This window comes from Myxocyprinus asiaticus, chromosome 29 (genome assembly GCF_019703515.2).
Source record: "Myxocyprinus asiaticus isolate MX2 ecotype Aquarium Trade chromosome 29, UBuf_Myxa_2, whole genome shotgun sequence".
Taxonomy (NCBI): domain Eukaryota; kingdom Metazoa; phylum Chordata; class Actinopteri; order Cypriniformes; family Catostomidae; genus Myxocyprinus; species Myxocyprinus asiaticus.
In genome coordinates this window covers 38,515,721-38,533,367 of record NC_059372.1, presented here as the reverse complement: position 1 = coordinate 38,533,367, position 17,647 = coordinate 38,515,721, and the positions used below count along the sequence as shown (strand labels likewise).

Below are 17,647 nucleotides of genomic sequence, written 5' to 3'. Positions count from 1 at the left end.
TCACAATAATTTGCCAGTTTAGAGCACTCATAGAATTTGACTGTGGAGAAAAAAAGGCTCATTACAATTTCTCCAACAATCCCCTTTGCCTATGCTATTGTACAGGTGCATCTCAATAAATTAGAATGTCGTGGAAAAGTTCATTTATTTCAGTAATTCAACTCAAATTGTGAAACTCGTGTATTAAATAAATTCAATGCACACAGACTGAAGTAGTTTAAGTCTTTGGTTCTTTTAATTGTGACGATTTTGGCTCACATTTAACAAAAACCCACCAATTCACTATCTCAAAAAATTAGAATACATCATAAGACCAATAAAAAAAAAACATTTTTAGTGAATTGTTGGCCTTCTGGAAAGTATGTTCATTTACTGTATATGTACTCAATACTTGGTAGGGGCTCCTTTTGCTTTAATTACTGCCTCAATTCGGCGTGGCATGGAGGTGATCAGTTTGTGGCACTGCTGAGGTGGTATGGAAGCCCAGGTTTCTTTGACAGTGGCCTTCAGCTCATCTGCATTTTTTGGTCTCTTGTTTCACATTTTCCTCTTGACAATACCCCATAGATTCTCTATGGGGTTCAGGTCTGGTGAGTTTGCTGGCCAGTCAAGCACACCAACACCATGGTCATTTAACCAACTTTTGGTGCTTTTGGCAGTGTGGGCAGGTGCCAAATCCTGCTGGAAAATGAAATCAGCATCTTTAAAAAGCTGGTCAGCAGAAGGAAGCATGAAGTGCTCCAAAATTTCTTGGTAAACGGGTGCAGTGACTTTGGTTTTCAAAAAACACAATGGACCAACACCAGCAGATGACATTGCACCCCAAATCATCACAGACTGTGGAAACTTAACACTGGACTTCAAGCAACTTGGGCTATGAGCTTCTCCACCCTTCCTCCAGACTCTAGGACCTTGGTTTCCAAATGAAATACAAAACTTGCTCTCATCTGAAGAGGACTTTGGAACACTGGGCAACAGTCCAGTTCTTCTTCTCCTTAGCCCAGGTAAGATGCCTCTGACGTTGTCTGTGGTTCAGGAGTGACTTAACAAGAGGAATACAACAACTGTAGCCAAATTCCTTGACATGTCTGTGTGTGGTGGCTCTTGATGCCTTGACCCCAGCCTCAGTCCATTCCTTGTGAAGTTCACCCAAATTCTTGAATCGATTTTGCTTGACAATCATAAGGCTGCGGTTCTCTTGGTTGGTTGTGCATCTTTTTCTTCCACACTTTTTCCTTCTACTCAACTTTCTGTTAACATGCTTGGATACAGCACTCTGTGAACAGCCAGCTTCTTTGGCAATGAATGTTTGTGGCTTACCCTCCTTGTGAAGGGTGTCAGTGATTGTCTTCTGGACAACTGTCAGATCAGCAGTCTTCCCCATGATTGTGTAGCCTAGTGAACCAAACTGAGAGACCATTTTGAAGGCTCAGGAAACCTTTGCAGGTGTTTTGAGTTGATTAGCTGATTGGCATGTCACCATATTCTAATTTTTTGAGATAGTGAATTGGTGGGTTTTTGTTAAATGTGAGCCAAAATCATCACAATTAAAAGAACCAAAGACTTAAACTACTTCAGTCTGTGTGCACTGAATTTATTTAATACACGAGTTTCACAATTTGAGTTGAATTACCGAAATAAATGAACTTTTCCAAGACATTCTTATTTATTTAGATGCACCTGTATTTACTTTGAATAACAGGTGTATCTTCCAAGCATATTCCCTCCAAACACTGGATTGAGTAGTATGAAATGTATTATATGATATTTCTTCCAGTCTTTTGCTGATAATTTGTATTTATAATTCATCCTCCCACCTACATATAATTTTATTCAAAGTGTCCTGTATATATATCTCTTACAACTGCATTCTTTAAAATTCCTAAAATTTTTATTGGATTAGTTGTATTGTATGTATCAATTATATAATTTATTAATGGATGCATTTCCTTTTTTATTTCTTTTAATTTAACTTCTGTTAATAAATATCTTCTTACCTGAAAATAATTACAAAATTGTGAATTTTGGAGCTCATAATTTTTTGCTAGGTTTGAAAAGGTATCCATTCCTTTATCAGTGAACAATTGGTGATATATTTTCAGACCTCTATCTGCCCTAAACTTAAATGTATTATCTAATCTATTTGGCATGAAATCAGGATCTTTAGCAATTTCTTGTAAATTAACTATATCTCTCTTAATTTTACTATTTTTCTTTTTTTTTCTAACAAAATTATAAAAGTACTGTTAATACAAATATTATCTAATAATTTAAATTTGTTGCTTTAACAGGGATATACTAATAGGTTCCCCCATTTGATACATTTCCATCTTCCTCCATTTCACTTTAGATTCTTCAATTTAGGTTGAATTTGGGCAGCTTAATAATAATGTATTACATTTGGGAATTCTAGTCTTCCGAGCCTTTTTGACAAGAATTTTAAGACTAATTCTAGGTTCCCTATTATCCCATGTATATTTGCTAAGTAGTTTATTCCATTGTCTAAAACACTTTTTGATATACTACTAACTGGTAGATTTTGAAAATGGAAAATAAACTTAGGGAGAGTATTCATCTTTATACTCTCTATTCATTTTGTAATCAATAGTAGCCTATATTTAGTTGTAATAGTTTTGAATGATATATAGATATACAAGCTTTTATACTTTAAATAAATTTAAGCTTTTAAAATTATTAAGCCTGTGTTGTTGTGGGCCTATATGAATTCACTTACAATATACCAGCTGTTTGATATATATATATATATATATATATATATATATATATATATATATATATATATATCACATTAAGAATTTGTTTGCAGCAGTCCTCTTGAACTCTCGTAGCAGCCGCTGTTTCTTCTTGTTGTGTAAATGTCTTTAATTGCTTCATCATTTTAAAGTTATCCCTTGTAAGGTGTAAATCATGTGTTTTAAGTCTTCCTGATTTCATGCTGAACTCTTGGGCAGTGTAAATGAATTTTAAATTTAAATTTTTAAATATTTTTAAAACAATGTCTTGTGCACAGTTTAAATGAATTTAAATTCTTATTTTCAAAATCATCAGCTTTCAGCAGAGAGGTAAATCCCGCTGAGTCTCTCAAGAATTGAATCGCGTTCTCTCACAGGATTGGTTGTGCATTGCAAATGTCACTCATTCGTGTGCAGGAGGGCATAATCTAATTTTAAAGTCAGTATCGAAGCCTGAGTTGACAGAGAAAGTTGATGAGCTGCATCATGATACCAATTAAGCCTTGAATTTGTCAACCTGAAACCAATCCTGAAACCCTGAGTTCGTTCAGCAACCTTCATGGTACAGGCCTCAGGTTAGCTGTGTAGTGTAAGTTGCTATGGCGATGAACACTGCTAAAAGCCGACCAACTTTCATGGTGCCTAAAACCTGGGTATGAGGCAAACTAAACTAAAACTTAACTTGGCTAGCCACCCAAACCGGCTTCATGGTACAGGCCTCTGCTCTCTTGACTTGAACTGCGCACCAGTGGGTGGGGCCAAGGGTGCGATGACACATGTTGTGGGATGTGTAAATACAAATGAGCAATGTTTTGTGACATCACAAACAGACGGATTTCAAAACGAGACGTTTCAGCAGGGTGGCAACTATAAATTATCTTTTTAGACTGCTATAAGTTCTGTACTATTACTGTGGTTTTACTACAAATAACTTGGATAAAAATTGTTACTGAAGTAAAACCATGGTGAATGTGGTGGTTACTATGGTTTTAACACATATACCATGTTCAGATATGGTTACTATAGTAAAACCATGGTTAATTTCCGTAAGGGATGGATAAAGCTTGAGGATCCCAAAACAATTGCGAGAGAACGCAAAACTATTTCCGAAAATAAATTCCTCCCCAAGGGAAACAGTATTTTTTATTTCAAAAGACAATAGAAACCTGCGAGAGATCTTGTGCACACAAAAAGACATTCTGAAATATCTCAAATATTATATGCAAGCTTTTTGTGCCAAAACCTATTGTTTTACATTAGTTTTAGAATGCTGAATCAAGCATGTTACAATGTAAAAATGACAACAAAAAAAGACAAAATATAATAAATGGTCAGAAAATACATATTTCTTTCTTTATTTTTTTTAAACTCCAAACACAATTCATTCAAAACAGTACTGAATCAAACATTTTATTATCAGCTTGTTTTTCTGTCTCTGTCAATAAGGCATGTTGAGGACATTTTACAAATGTGCAGATAAAGAACAAATGCCCTTATTAAAACATCAAAACCAGCAGACTTCAGATCCTTATCATCGTGAGTGATTCATAATTTTCCAAAAGCATTTACAAGCATCTGAATTTTCAGTAGATAAAAAAGTTAATAAGATTTCTAACAACTTGGTGAAAGTCATAATGCATGAGTGAAAAGAAAATATTCTGCATAATTGCATTTGAAAAACTATAATTGACCTCATTTCAGTTTTCATGGCATCACAGAGCCAAAATGAGACACTTATTTTTGAAACAGCTACATCATATTCAGCAGCTTGATCGAAACACTTGAGCTGAAATATCAGAATTTTCAGCTCCTCCAAACATATATACACATTTTACACCACTTTTTGGTGTAAATATTACAGGCATATGCTTTTGTGTCTTTGTGACTGGGTGAATGAAGCACTTTAAGAACCACCCAACAGAGAAATGGAGACTGAAACATGTAAACACATGAAATCTTTGGAATTACAAAGTAAACTCATCAAAATCACAAATCAATTAGAGAATTAGTGGAGTGAATTTGCATAGGACATAATCAACCAAACCTACAAAATATTTTACAGGACTGCTATAACATAAACCAGACACAAAATCATCACAAAAAATGGCATTTTAAAGTGCACTTTGACATTCACAATCCTTTCAATAATTGTCTGTCCCTTTAGAGATTCTAGATTAATGCCATAGCATGTTTGAGAAGCTCTTAAAATGGCAAAGACCATGAGCGGAGAGCAAAAAGCCCCATTGTTTACAGTAGTAGTGACCACACCAACAATATCTGCACTGCAGGAACTATTTGAGCAATATGGCATATTTTAGTTGCACTTTTCAACATGTTCAATATCTCAGTACTAATATCAGAATTCAGCACACAAAGATCTCCCTTTTGAGGCAAACAAACCCCAAGGTGCTGCTGTTAAGAATCCAACCACCCAACTAAACTTCAGTTTCACCACTCTGACAGAAGTGTGGTTTTGACCACACTATTCCTGAGGGCTGGTGGATGTTGGCACCACAGTCGATGTAGCGGTAGGCTTCCAGAGTGTTCTGTGCTGTCCGCACCATGTAGGAGGTTTTCACTGAGGTCCTGGGGAACATGGGAAAGGCGGTTAGGATCATTTCATGAAGAGGAACGCTCAGTCACTGCCAAATACACTCTTTAACCCTTTAAGCTCTGACGGAGTTTTAAAAGATATCCTGTTTCAGTGGCATACCCAAAATTAACGGCTTGTAACAAACAAACAAAAATAAAACAAAAAAAAGAACAAAGAGGGTCAAGTGCTTGGTATCATTTTAAAGAAAACTTTTTAAATGTTTTAATGATATAGAGTATGATAATTTATGAGACTCTCAGCCTAAGAAACGACTGAAAAAAAATCACACAAAAAAATGAGCCAAAGATGAACTTATTTTTCTCCTACTTTTCTGATTTTACATAATATATCTCAGGGTGTAAATAAGGTGGCTCAGAAAAACTGCTTTTGTTTTGTTTCCAATCATGTCATCCGAGTAAATTTGGTGTTGATACAACAATGCAAAAGTTATAGTACTACGTAATTTCTGCTGAAGTGATCTGATCCAGAAAGCTAAATGTTTTTAGCCAGATAATGCATTATGTTCTGTGTGCACACTGTGCTTCATGTGGATTTTCTAATGATCTATGCATCGGATTAAGTTGTGTGCGGGCTCATTTTAATGGAAATCCCCTACTCTTAGTAATGCTACGTGGTATTTTCTGTGATATTTTTACTGTTTATTTTTCATGAAGTTATAAGTGAAAGTGCGGCTTATAAGCAACACCTGTTTACATGTAACGTATGTCAAAGACATATACTTTTAGCTATTACTTACTATATTTCTGTCTGTGAGTAAAAAAAAATAAAAATAAATAGGATGGTTGTATTATATTCTTTGAGAGCTTTCCAACGACATGTGACTCATGGTGCAAAATTTGTAATAAATGATCAAAACAAAACACTTGATTAGTTTTGGTCATAATGCATACATGCATGGTAAAGAACAGCTTCTAAGCTTTAAAACAATATCTATTTTGTGTTGGTCAAGAATGCACTTATTAATACTTTGATCTTTTTTTTTCTCGGCAGGCCCAAGGGTTAATGGGTCAATGACGTGACACTTTTCTTTCCTGAATCTATCAAGTTATTCAAAAATACATTTAAATTTTGCACAAAACAATTACTTAAATAAACATCTACTATGATGGGTATGTTGTCAATTTTTGAGTACAAAGTCATTTTTATATCCGGAAAACATTGATCTTTTTTATATACATATATTTTCTTAAACTTAATGTCTAAGTGGTGTAACCGTCCAACAGTAAAAATAAATAAATAAATAAAAGTCTCATTAAAAGCTGAAAAACTAAACCAAAAGAACTGTTGGCATAAATAGTTTGGAATAATCTGTTTATTATTTCTTACTAATATTTTAAAACAATTGTTTCACTGTTTATTTCTTTTTTTTTTTTATTATTTGAAAAACTTTGTCAACAAATCAAAGTCAAGTGTTCTAAACAACATATAAGTAGCCATTCTGTTGTCATGTGACAAGAAAACTATAAAACAGAGAAGATTCCTTAATACCCTCTTGACTTTACAGTTTTAAACAAAATCTGATATTTTGACATTTTTATCAAAGGCACATTTATTTCAGGTCAAAAGGAGCAACTCTAAGACAACTTGATATTCATGACTCAAAAATGTGAGATCGTTAAAAAAAAAAAAAAAAAAAATAATAATAATAATACTAATAATATTTTGTTTTGTTTTTTTCCCATGAAAATAACTTGTTCTATTTTCCACTAAAATTAATAATACAGTTGTTAACAAATACTCAAGTAAATAAAGTAAGAAAATAAATAAATAAAAGGAAAATAAATATTCCCGTAGAAAATGCAATAAATGCTTTACAAAAATATCTGAAACAAACATGGACAAAAATATTACATTTCTACGATGCGTTTTAAATAGATTTTTAAAAGATGTTTTTTGACATAGGGTAACCTTATTTGTTAATGGCACTTTTTTCTTGCCATTTGTTGTTTCATTACAAATGACCAACTGCTAAACTTCTCATGTTTCACTTTAACTGTTTAGCACATTAACTTTTTTCTTAGAACAACAGGAAGAGACAATAAAGGAAGTGAAAATACAGCAATGAGAGGCGATCAACAGAGGAAACTTACTGCATGAAAACCACTATGTTGTGGACCTTGATGCTTGCCATAGTGCAGAAAGCACTGAAAAACAAGCCACACACATCAAATAACAGATTAAAAATATACAGTGGCCCCAAAATGTATCTGGACACTTAAGCCACACTTATAACTGTATGAATGTCATTGCGCTAGACAAAATAACAAACCAAGTGGCATTTATGTTAAAGAAAGACAGCACAAGCGTTAAAAAATTAAAGCAAAACATTACACACACACACACACACACACAAGTTATGTTAGGTTTGTTCAAAATAAAGTCAAAATGTGTCTGGACATGTTCAAGCCAAGGAATTTTGGACCATTCTTCCTTGCAGAACTGCTTCAGCTCAGCCATATTCTTAGGATGTCTGGTGTGACTGACTCTCTTGAGGTCATTTCACAACATCTCTATTGGGTTAAGGTCTAGGCTCTGACTGGGCCACTCCAAAAGGTGGATTTTCTTTTTTTTTTAAGCCATTCTGTAGTGGATTTACTTCGATGTTTAGGGTCATTGTCCTGCTGCATCACCCAACGTCTACTAAACTTCCTGTAGGATATCTTGATAAACTTGACAATTAATTTTTCCCTCAATGATGGCAAGCGGTCCAGGACTCAAAGCAGCCCCAAATCATGATGCTCCCTCCACCATACTTCACCGTTGGATGATGTTTTCATGTTGGCATGCGGTGTCCTTTTTACCCCATACATAGTGCTATTTGTTCTTCCCAAACAATTCAACCTTAGTTTCATCAGTCCACAAAACATTTTCCCAGTAGCATTGTGGAGTGTCAAAGTGGTCTTTGACAAACTTCAGGCACGCAGCAATGCTTTTGCTGGAAAGCAGCTGCTTCCTTCGTGGTGTCCTGCCATGGACACCATGCTTTAATGTTTTCCGTATAGTAGACTCATGAACAGAAATGTTAACTAGTTCCAATGATTCTTTCAAGTCTTTAGTGGTCACTCTAGTTTAGTTTTTTTTTACTTCACTGAGCATTCTGCAGAGTGCCCTTTGGGTCACCTTAGCTGGACGGCCAATTCCGATGAGAGTAGCCACAGTACTAAATCATCTCCATTTATAGACAATTTGTCTAACTGTGGACAGATGAATATCTAAGCTAATCGACATAACTTTGTAACCCTTTCCATCTTTATGCAAAGCAGCAATTCTTGATCGTAGGTTTTCTGAGATCTCTTTTGTGAGGCATGGTCCACGTCAGCAGATGCTTCTTGTTAATAGCAAACTCAAAATGTTTGAGTGCTTTTTATAAGTCAAAGTAGCTCTAACCCACACCTCTAATCTTGTTTCATTAGCTGGATGCCAGTTTTGCCAACTCCTGACTCTTACTAGGTTTTGTTGCCGTCATTAGCCTAGAGATTCAATTTCATTTTCCACAGCACTGTGAATGTTAAATGGGATGTGTTCAATAAATACATGAAAGATTATAATTGTTTGTGCTGTTAGCTTAATCACGTTGTGTTTGTCTATACTTGTGACTTTGAAAATCACTTTTACCAATTACTGCAGAAAACCAGCTAATTCCAAAGTGTCTACAAACTTTTTCTTGCCACTGTAAATATTTTAAGTAAATTCAACGTATTCTCATTTAATGTCTGCATAACTAGAAAACATTTATTAGATATACACAAATATATCAGTTTATTCAACTTTATTTACTTAAAAAGGTATATGTCACATGAATAAGATTTAACAACTAATAGCATGTATCAATTTAACTTTAATATCATGTTTTTCTACCTAATTTAATTGGCTCTAAAGAACATAATGAATGAGGTCAGTCATAAAACAATTAATTCTCAGAAGAAGAGCAGATAAAGCTGCACTTCAGCTATGCACATTCATATGCGCAAGGAGAAGTTACATGGATTGAACAGGATCCAACTTCACCAAAGGTAACATTAAATCACCCTAATGGTGACTTTTCACAAAACAACTAATTACAGTAAAACAACATCAATAACAGTAAAACGAGCTAAAATCTCAATGAATTCTTAAGAACAACTAATTAAATGCCCCAATATGTTCCTTTTGACCAAACAAACGTGCTTAAATTATTCAATGCAAGGGCTGATGGGTATTCCCCACAACCTCAGATCTGTGAGTTAATAGTACTTAAAATCTTACTTTTATGGATTTTTAAGCCAAAGAAGTTCAAGAACTAAGTTCACCTTAAAATGAATATTTTGTGTTGTACACATTAATGTAAATTAAGTTCGGTTAAAATTTTTATAAATAAGTATGCTTCTTAGTAGAAGCTAATCATTTTCTTACATTATGGTTGTCAAATAATAGTTTTTTTTCAGTGTAGTTACTCTGCTATGACACCTTTGTGAACTAGAGGGGAACTGACTTCATACATCCAAAAAGAGCAACACCAGTTTGCCATTGCAAAAAAATAAAATAAAGGCTCAAAAATGAAGTTTGTTTAGAGAAAAGCTTTAGCATCATTTGTTAGCAAATTGCTACATGGTTTAATATTTTCTGATTCATTGACATTCAGACATTTCCAAATGGCTTAAGTGACCAAATACTCAAGAGATTTGTGCAATGGCCAGACAACACCAGGCTAACTAATTTGTTATAATGATATAATTTACATGACAAGAATCTTCTTCTACCAATGAGAGCAGAATGTTACTCACTAAACGTAAGAGAGGCTTCCACCAATTTCCATACTGACAGTGAAGTTGACCTGCATTTGAAACATGTTATATGTCAATGTGCAAAAACAGTGCAACCACTATCAAATAAACAAAATGGCTTGTTTATTTATGCCACTTAATGAGAATGCAGTGTACTGACTGGTGGTTGAATCCTGGGCTGCTCATACCTGTCTCTGGCTGAGTGGCTGGATGTGGATGACATTGTCAAGCTGCTGAGATCCAATGACCGTCTTCATATAGAGCACCTGACAGCTCACGCTTTCCAGCCACATCGTGAAGAAATTGAAGTTGGTGAAGTTCAATGAGCTCTGTAAAATCACATTACAAACCATTCATAACACCTGTGTTTCACATATTGGTTTGGAATGGGTGCAGCTTTGGCACATTATAATCTTTATGTAGTTACAATTGGTTACAATAATTAAGACTTATGTCAAATCATTAAATGTACTGTAAATATGACCAAAACCAGTTTTTTTTTTTTTTTTTTTTTAATTCTGCTTTAAAGTCAAAGTGAAACAGCCTTTATAACACATTTAACATTCATAATATGATATATTTCTGAGTGAAACTAAAAATTCATCAGGTGCAGCACAGAACTTAGCACAGAAAGATTTTATCTTTCGGGAATTGAACTGTTCTTGAAGGATAGGGCTGTTTGGACCTGACTGCAAACCCGTAAGTAACTAATTCCATTCATTAATGTTTTATGTCATGACTGTTTGATAGTTTATGGTGCTTCTGTGCTTGAGTGAACAGTTTGATACATTTGGATGCAATGAGTTTAAAATATGGCTGTATTTGAGGGGCTGCACGATGTTAGCCAATCATAACATTGGGTGTTAACATCAAGTTTAAAGGAGATGCTGAGGCCAAAGTAGAGCATTTACAGTAAGACTGTTTAGGTGCAATAAAACTAACATTACAAATGGACTTCAGAGACAATAATACAATTAAATATATACACTGGCAGCCAAAAGTTTGGAATAATTTACTGATTTTGCTGTTTCAGAAGGAAATTGGTACTTCATCAAAGTGGCATTCAACTGATCACAATGTATATTCAGGACATTACTGATGTAAAAATCAGCACCATCACTATTTGAAAAAAGTCATTTTTGATCAAATCTAGACAGGCCCCATTTCCAGCAGCCATCACTCCAACACCTTTTCCTTGAGTAATCATATTAACTTGCTAATTTGGTTCTAGAAAATCACTTGTCATTATATCAAACACAGTTGAAAGCTATTTGGTTCATTAAATGAAGCTTAACATTGTCTTTGTGTTTGTTTTTGAGTTGCCACAGAATGCAATAGACTGGCATGTCTTAAGGTCAATATTAGGCAAAAAAAAAAAAAGACAAAAAGAAACCGATTTCTCTAGAAACTCATCAGTCAATCACTGTAAGGCTATACAATGCTTGAAATTGCCAAAAAATAAATAAATGAAGATTTCATACAAAGGTGTACACAACAGTCTTCAAAGACAAAGGACAACTGTTCTAACAAGGACAGAAAGAGATGTAGAAGACCAGATGTACAACTAAACAAGAGGATAAGTACATCAGAGTCTCTAGTTTGAGAAATAGACACCTCACATGTCCTCAGCTGACAGCTTCATTGAATTCTACCCGCTCAACACCAGTTTCATGTACAACAGTAAAGAGAAGACTCAGGGGTGCAGGACTTATGGGAAGAATTGCAAAGAAAAAGCCACTTTTGAAACAGAAAAACAAAAAGAAAAGGTTAGAGTGGGCAAAAAAACACAGACATTGGACAACAGATAATTGGAAAAGAGTGTTATGGATCTTAACCCCATTGAGATTTTGTGGGATCAGCTAGACTGTAAGGAGAAGTGCCCGACAAGACAGCCACAGCTATGACAAGTGCTACAGGAAGTGTGGGGTGAAATGTCACCCGAGTATCTGGACAAACTGACAGCTGGAATGCCAAGGATCTGCAAAGCTGTCATTGCTGCACTTGGAGGATTTTTGATGAGAACTCTTTGAAGTAGTTTAAGAAGTTCTGAACATTTATTTCAAATTGTAATAGTGATTTTTCACGTTATTAGTGTCCTGAGTATACATTTTGATCAGTTGAATGCCACTTTGCTGAATAAAAGTACCAATTTCTTTCCATAAAATTCAAAATATGTATGTTATTCCAAACTTTTGGCCACCAGTGTATATATAAGAGTACGTCATGAACCCTTTAACATTATATAACCCATTGTAAAACAGTCACAGAGACATTATGGAAATCACCGTCATGTTGATGATCACTTTGCTGTTGTTGCGGTCAAAATGCACAGTCACAGAGCGAATGCCATCGTCAACAACCAGCACAGGTCGAGGAAACATGAAGAAAGCCACCAATGAGAATGCCAGCAGACACAGAATCACTGACAGCACCACATACAACTTCCTGCCAAGAGAAGAATTGCACAATCATCAATCCATTTCTGTCTGTTAAAGCATGATGTCCACAAATGAAGCAGCATAGGACAGCATTTTTAGCAACATGACGAAAAGTTGTGTATAGCTTAAACTTCTGGTTTTCTGTGATGTTTTGAATTTGAACAATGTTGTTGTGCGAAATCTGCTGATGTATATATCAAAAGTTAAAAATGCAAATTGAGTGACTTGTGACCAATCAAAATGTTTTACACGATAGCTTTTGCCATAATTTACCAGCAGAAGTGTTTTATATTTGTATATACTTATAGTTTGCCGTAATAGATATAATATATATATATACAGTTTGCATACCCTTGAAGAATTGGTAATATATGTACCATTTTTAAAGAAAACATGAGTGAGAAGGCAAAACACATTTCTTTTATTTCTTATGTGATTCATATTCAACTGTAGGTTATAACAGAATGGCACAATCATAAAACAAAACATGGCAACAATGAAAAAAATGAAATTACCCCTGTTAAAAAGTCTGCATACCCTTAGTCCTTAATACTGTGTATTGCCCCCTTTAGCATCAATGACAGCGTGCAGTCTTTTGTAATAGTTGTCTATGAGGCCCCAAATTCTTGCAGGTGGTATAGCTGCCCATTCGTCTTGGCAAAATGCCTCCAGGTCTTGCAACGTCTTTGGTCGTCTTGCATGAACCACACGTTTGAGATCTCCCCAGAGTGGCTCGATGATATTAAGGTCAGGAAACTGTGATGGCCACTCCAGAACCTTCACCTTTTTCTGCTCTTTTCCATCTTTATAAAGTTCCATTACCTTGTTACGCAGGTCTTTTGACAGTTCTTTTCTGCTCCCCATGGCTCAGTATCTAGCCTGCTCAGTGCATCCACGTGAGAGCTAACAAACTCATTGACTATTTATACACAGACACTAATTGCAATTTAAAAAGCCACAGGTGTGGGAAATTAACCTTTAATTGCCATTTAAACCTGTGTGTGTCACCGTGTGTGTCTGTAACAAGGCCAAACATTCAAGGGTATGTAAACTTTTGATCAGGGCCATTTGGGTGATTTCTGTTATCATTATGATGTAAAAAGGAGCCAAACAACTATGTGATGATAAATGGCTTCATATGATCACTATCCTTAAATAAAAGACTTTAATTTTTGCATGATCAGTCATATTTTCAAAATCAATGCCAAAATTTCACAATTTTTGGCAGGATATGCAAACTTTTGAGCACAACTGTGTGTATATATATATATATGTGTGTGTGTGTGTGTGTGTGTATGTATATCTGATTGACCTGATTGGACCAGCAGAAACACTTATTGTTTAGCCCTGCATCTGAATGTAAACATGTCTTCAGCAGGCTTTATTTGGCAGATTTTGTACAGGTTATTGAACTGTATAAACCCATCTGTGAACACTGTGTGTGAAAACATACGTTCTCCTGGGCTGTAACCTTTGATCACTATAGGGGATCAGAGCAACCAACTCATTCACTTGTCCTACAAGAAAAAAAAAAAAAAAAACTTTTTTTCAATATGAAAGGCAGATAACATGCAGAATCACACTAAAATGCATGGTCATCTCAAGATCTCATGACCTCAATCAATGGGAAAGGTTGTCTGGTAATTTACACTTTATTACACAATAGATGGACATGATCGTTCTGTAGAAATCTTTCAGAATTAACATAAAATTTGACAAAAAATATATACATAATGGTAGTATTTTTTACTACCTTTAATTTATGCTGATTTAACTTTAAAAAATGACATATTACAGTAATGAGAATCTAATGAGAATCATCACTGAGAATAATGAGAATTACAAAAAACTCAAAGTAAAATTGTATTGATGTATTACAGTAATGAGAATTTGGGGGACATTTTGTGTTTTATTGTAATGAAAATAATGTCACAATGCAAAAAATAAATAATAATTTGGGGGCTGAAATGTGACCCAGACATTAGATTCACCCCTTTAAGACTTAAAGGGATAGTTCACCCAAACATTAAAATTTACTCACACTCATGTTGTTCCAAACTGTATGACTTTCTTTATAAAGAAGAAGAATGTGAAAGAGAAGATTTATACTAAACACTGATCTGTTTCTCACCCACACTTATTTCACTTCTGAAGATATAGATTTAATCACTGGAGACATATGGATTACTTTTATGCTGCCTTTATGTGCTTTTTCGAGCTTCAAAAGCTGATATATTATTCTAAAAATCTTTGTTTGTGTTCATCAGAAGAAAGTCTTACACATCTGGGATGACATGAGAGTGAATAAATGATGAGAGAACCTCAATCACCATTCACTTTCATTCCATTCCCATACAAATAAAAGTGAATGGTGTCAGACTGAACATTCTGCCTAAAATAAGACAGTCATACGGTTTAGGAACAACATGAGTGAATGATGACAGAATTTTCATTTCTGACTGAAAATGATCATGATAATTTTTTATCTTACACTGATTTTTTATTTATTTATATTTTGACAGTTATACCTGATGGGATGCGTCCAGAGCCCTGGCAAGTAGGACAGGTGATGCTGTCTCTACCAGTGAACTCCACATATGGGAACTGGGCGATGTCCGCCTGTCTGTCCAGCCCATCCAGAGAGTCATCGCCGCCCATCAAAATGCCCTTCTGCCCAGCTCTGCTGTGATCTGGGAGAGACAGCAGCGAGCGGACATGTCGGCACACAGATGCACCCATGAGCTGCCCACACTAAATCCAGCCTGATATAATGATTGACTACAAACACAAAAACGATCAAGAATCAGTATCTATGGAAAAAACAAGCCATCAAGTACCATGAAAACACTATGTTTCTCTGACATGTATCATGGTAATGCCATGCTTTTGGATATATGCCATGATGATACCATGTTTATTTTATATAAAGTGCTGTGAAAAATATTTGCCCCCATCCTGATTTCTTTTGTTTTTGTGTTTATTGCATACTAAATTTGTTTGAATTTTTGAAACAAATCTAACATAAAACAAAGGCAATCTGAGTAAACACAAAATACAGTTTTTAAAATGATAATGTTATTTATTGAAGCAAAAAAGTTATCCAATACCAACTGGGCCTGTGTGAAAAAGTATTTGCCCCCTTAGTTACTAAATCCCCAAATCTATGAAACTGCATTCATAATGGGGTTCAGCTGGACTAGACACACCGAGTCCTTATTACTGACAGCCCTGTTCCATCAAATCAACACCTAAACAGAACTTTTTCAGCAGCATGAAGTTGGCTAAAAGGTCTCACCCAGTAGCACACTATGCCAAGGTCGAAAGAAATTCCAGAAATGATTAAGAAAAAGGTGATTGAAATACATTAATCTGGGAAGGGTTACAAAGCTATTTCAAAGGCTCTGGGACTCCAAAGAACCACAGTGAGAGCCATTATCTTCAAAAAGAGAAACTTGGCACAGTAGTGAACCTTCCCAGAAGTGGCCGACCTTCCAAAATTCCTCCAAGAGCACAAATTCATCCAGGAAGTCACAAAAAAGCCAAGGACAACATCCAAGGAACTGCAGGCCTCTCTCGCATCAATGAAGGTCACTGTTCATGACTCCACTATCAGAAAGACACTGGGCAAAAATGCCGTCCACGGAAGCTAACCCAGAAGAACACGAAGGCTCATCTGAATTTTGCCAAAACACACCTTGATGATCCTCAAACCTTTTGTGAGAATGTTCTGTGGACTAATGAGTTGAAAGTGGAACTGTTTGGAAGACAGGGGTCCTGTTACATCTGCCGTAAATCAAACACAGAATTCCACAAAAAGAGCTGCTTCAGAGGGTCTAACAGAAAATCCTAAAGGAGAATGTCCGGTCATCAGTCCCTGAGTTGAAGCTCAAGAGCAACTGGATTATGCAGCAAGACAATGGTCCAAAGCATAGGAATAAGTCCACATCTGAATGACTCAAAAGAAGCCAAATTATAGTTTTGGAGTGGCCTAGTTAAAGTCCTGACTTGAACCCGATTGAGATGCTGTGGCAGGACCTTAAACTGGCAGTTCATGCTCGAAAACCCTCCAACGTGGCTGAACTAAACAGTTCTGCAAAGAAGAGTGGGCCAATTTTCCACCACAGTGTTATGAAAGACTGATCTCCAGTTATCGGAAGCATTTGGTTGCAGTTGTTGCTGCTAAAGATGGCACAACCAGCTATTAAGTTTAAGGGGGCAGTTAGTTTTTCACATGGGTGATATATGTATTGGATAACTTTAACTTCAATAAGAAAATATAGATATTTGAAAGCTGTATTTTGTGTTTACTCAGGTTGCCTTTAGTTTGTTATATCTCGTCTGAAGATCTAAAACAATTTAGTATGAAAAATACACAAAAATCAGGAAGAGGGCAAATACTTTTTCACAGCACTGAACAATTTACGATGATTTTTTTTAATAGTGCCATGGTAAGACACTGTTTTCTGACATGTACCATTGTACTATTATGTTTCGAGTACCATTGTACATGCATATGAAATCGTTCAGTTAATACCAGGGATAATATTTTAAATGACCATAGTATTACTATCTGATACCGTCACTGTGTGTACCGTCACACTACTGACTCCGCATTTGTCTGAATATATTCGGCTGACTGTAGCATTTTACTCGGCACGCATCAGGAAACTGTAATTGTACGTTTGTAAACTGTAACAGTTTGATTAGTAAGTGAGTTCGAGTGGATATTCGCATGGCTTACCTGATATCCGTCAGCTGTCTACCTGTGTCACATGTTTGCGTTGTTTATCTCTGTCTCTCTGGAATGCGGCTAGTGATCGTTTCATTGACTCTCTACTGCCACCTGTTTCTATGGAAGTAAACTGCTAGTAAGGGAGAACAGAGTCGGTCAAAAAATCGCTTATTTTGCAATAATGATGGGCTCACTGTACATTGTCCAACTTATTACACAGTTATTTACCAAATAAATAAGTAAATTAACATGATATATTATTTTGAGATTAAATAATTGATTTATGTTTGAAGAAAGAGACCAGTGACAGGACAGATATGAAATTAGCACATCCGTGTAAGAAATCT

General features: G+C 35.4%; 1 protein-coding gene across 1 annotated transcript; it reads right to left on the bottom strand.

Moving 5' to 3' along the window:
* Nucleotides 1-4,077: 4,077 nt before the first annotated feature.
* On the bottom strand, nt 4,078-17,407 carry LOC127420045 (transmembrane protein 106C-like). Its single transcript, XM_051661989.1, has 8 exons — nt 17,310-17,407; nt 15,097-15,346; nt 14,022-14,085; nt 12,416-12,575; nt 10,319-10,459; nt 10,131-10,180; nt 7,458-7,511; nt 4,078-5,339 (listed from the first exon to the last, which is right to left on the bottom strand). The coding sequence occupies exons 2-8, from the start codon at nt 15,305-15,307 to the stop codon at nt 5,189-5,191; spliced, it is 831 nt and encodes a 276-aa protein (XP_051517949.1). The 5' UTR covers nt 15,308-15,346; nt 17,310-17,407; the 3' UTR covers nt 4,078-5,188.
* Nucleotides 17,408-17,647: the final 240 nt, after the last annotated feature.

Coding starts and splice junctions, on each gene's coding strand:
- LOC127420045 (XM_051661989.1), bottom strand. CDS start 15,307: ATGGGTGCATCTGTGTGCCGACATGTCCGCTCGCTGCTGTCTCTCCCA. Junction 14,086..15,096: donor CTCTGGACGCATCCCATCAG/GTATAACTGTCA, acceptor TTTTTCTTGTAG/GACAAGTGAATGAGTTGGTT. Junction 12,576..14,021: donor AGGTTACAGCCCAGGAGAAC/GTATGTTTTCAC, acceptor TTCTCTTGGCAG/GAAGTTGTATGTGGTGCTGT.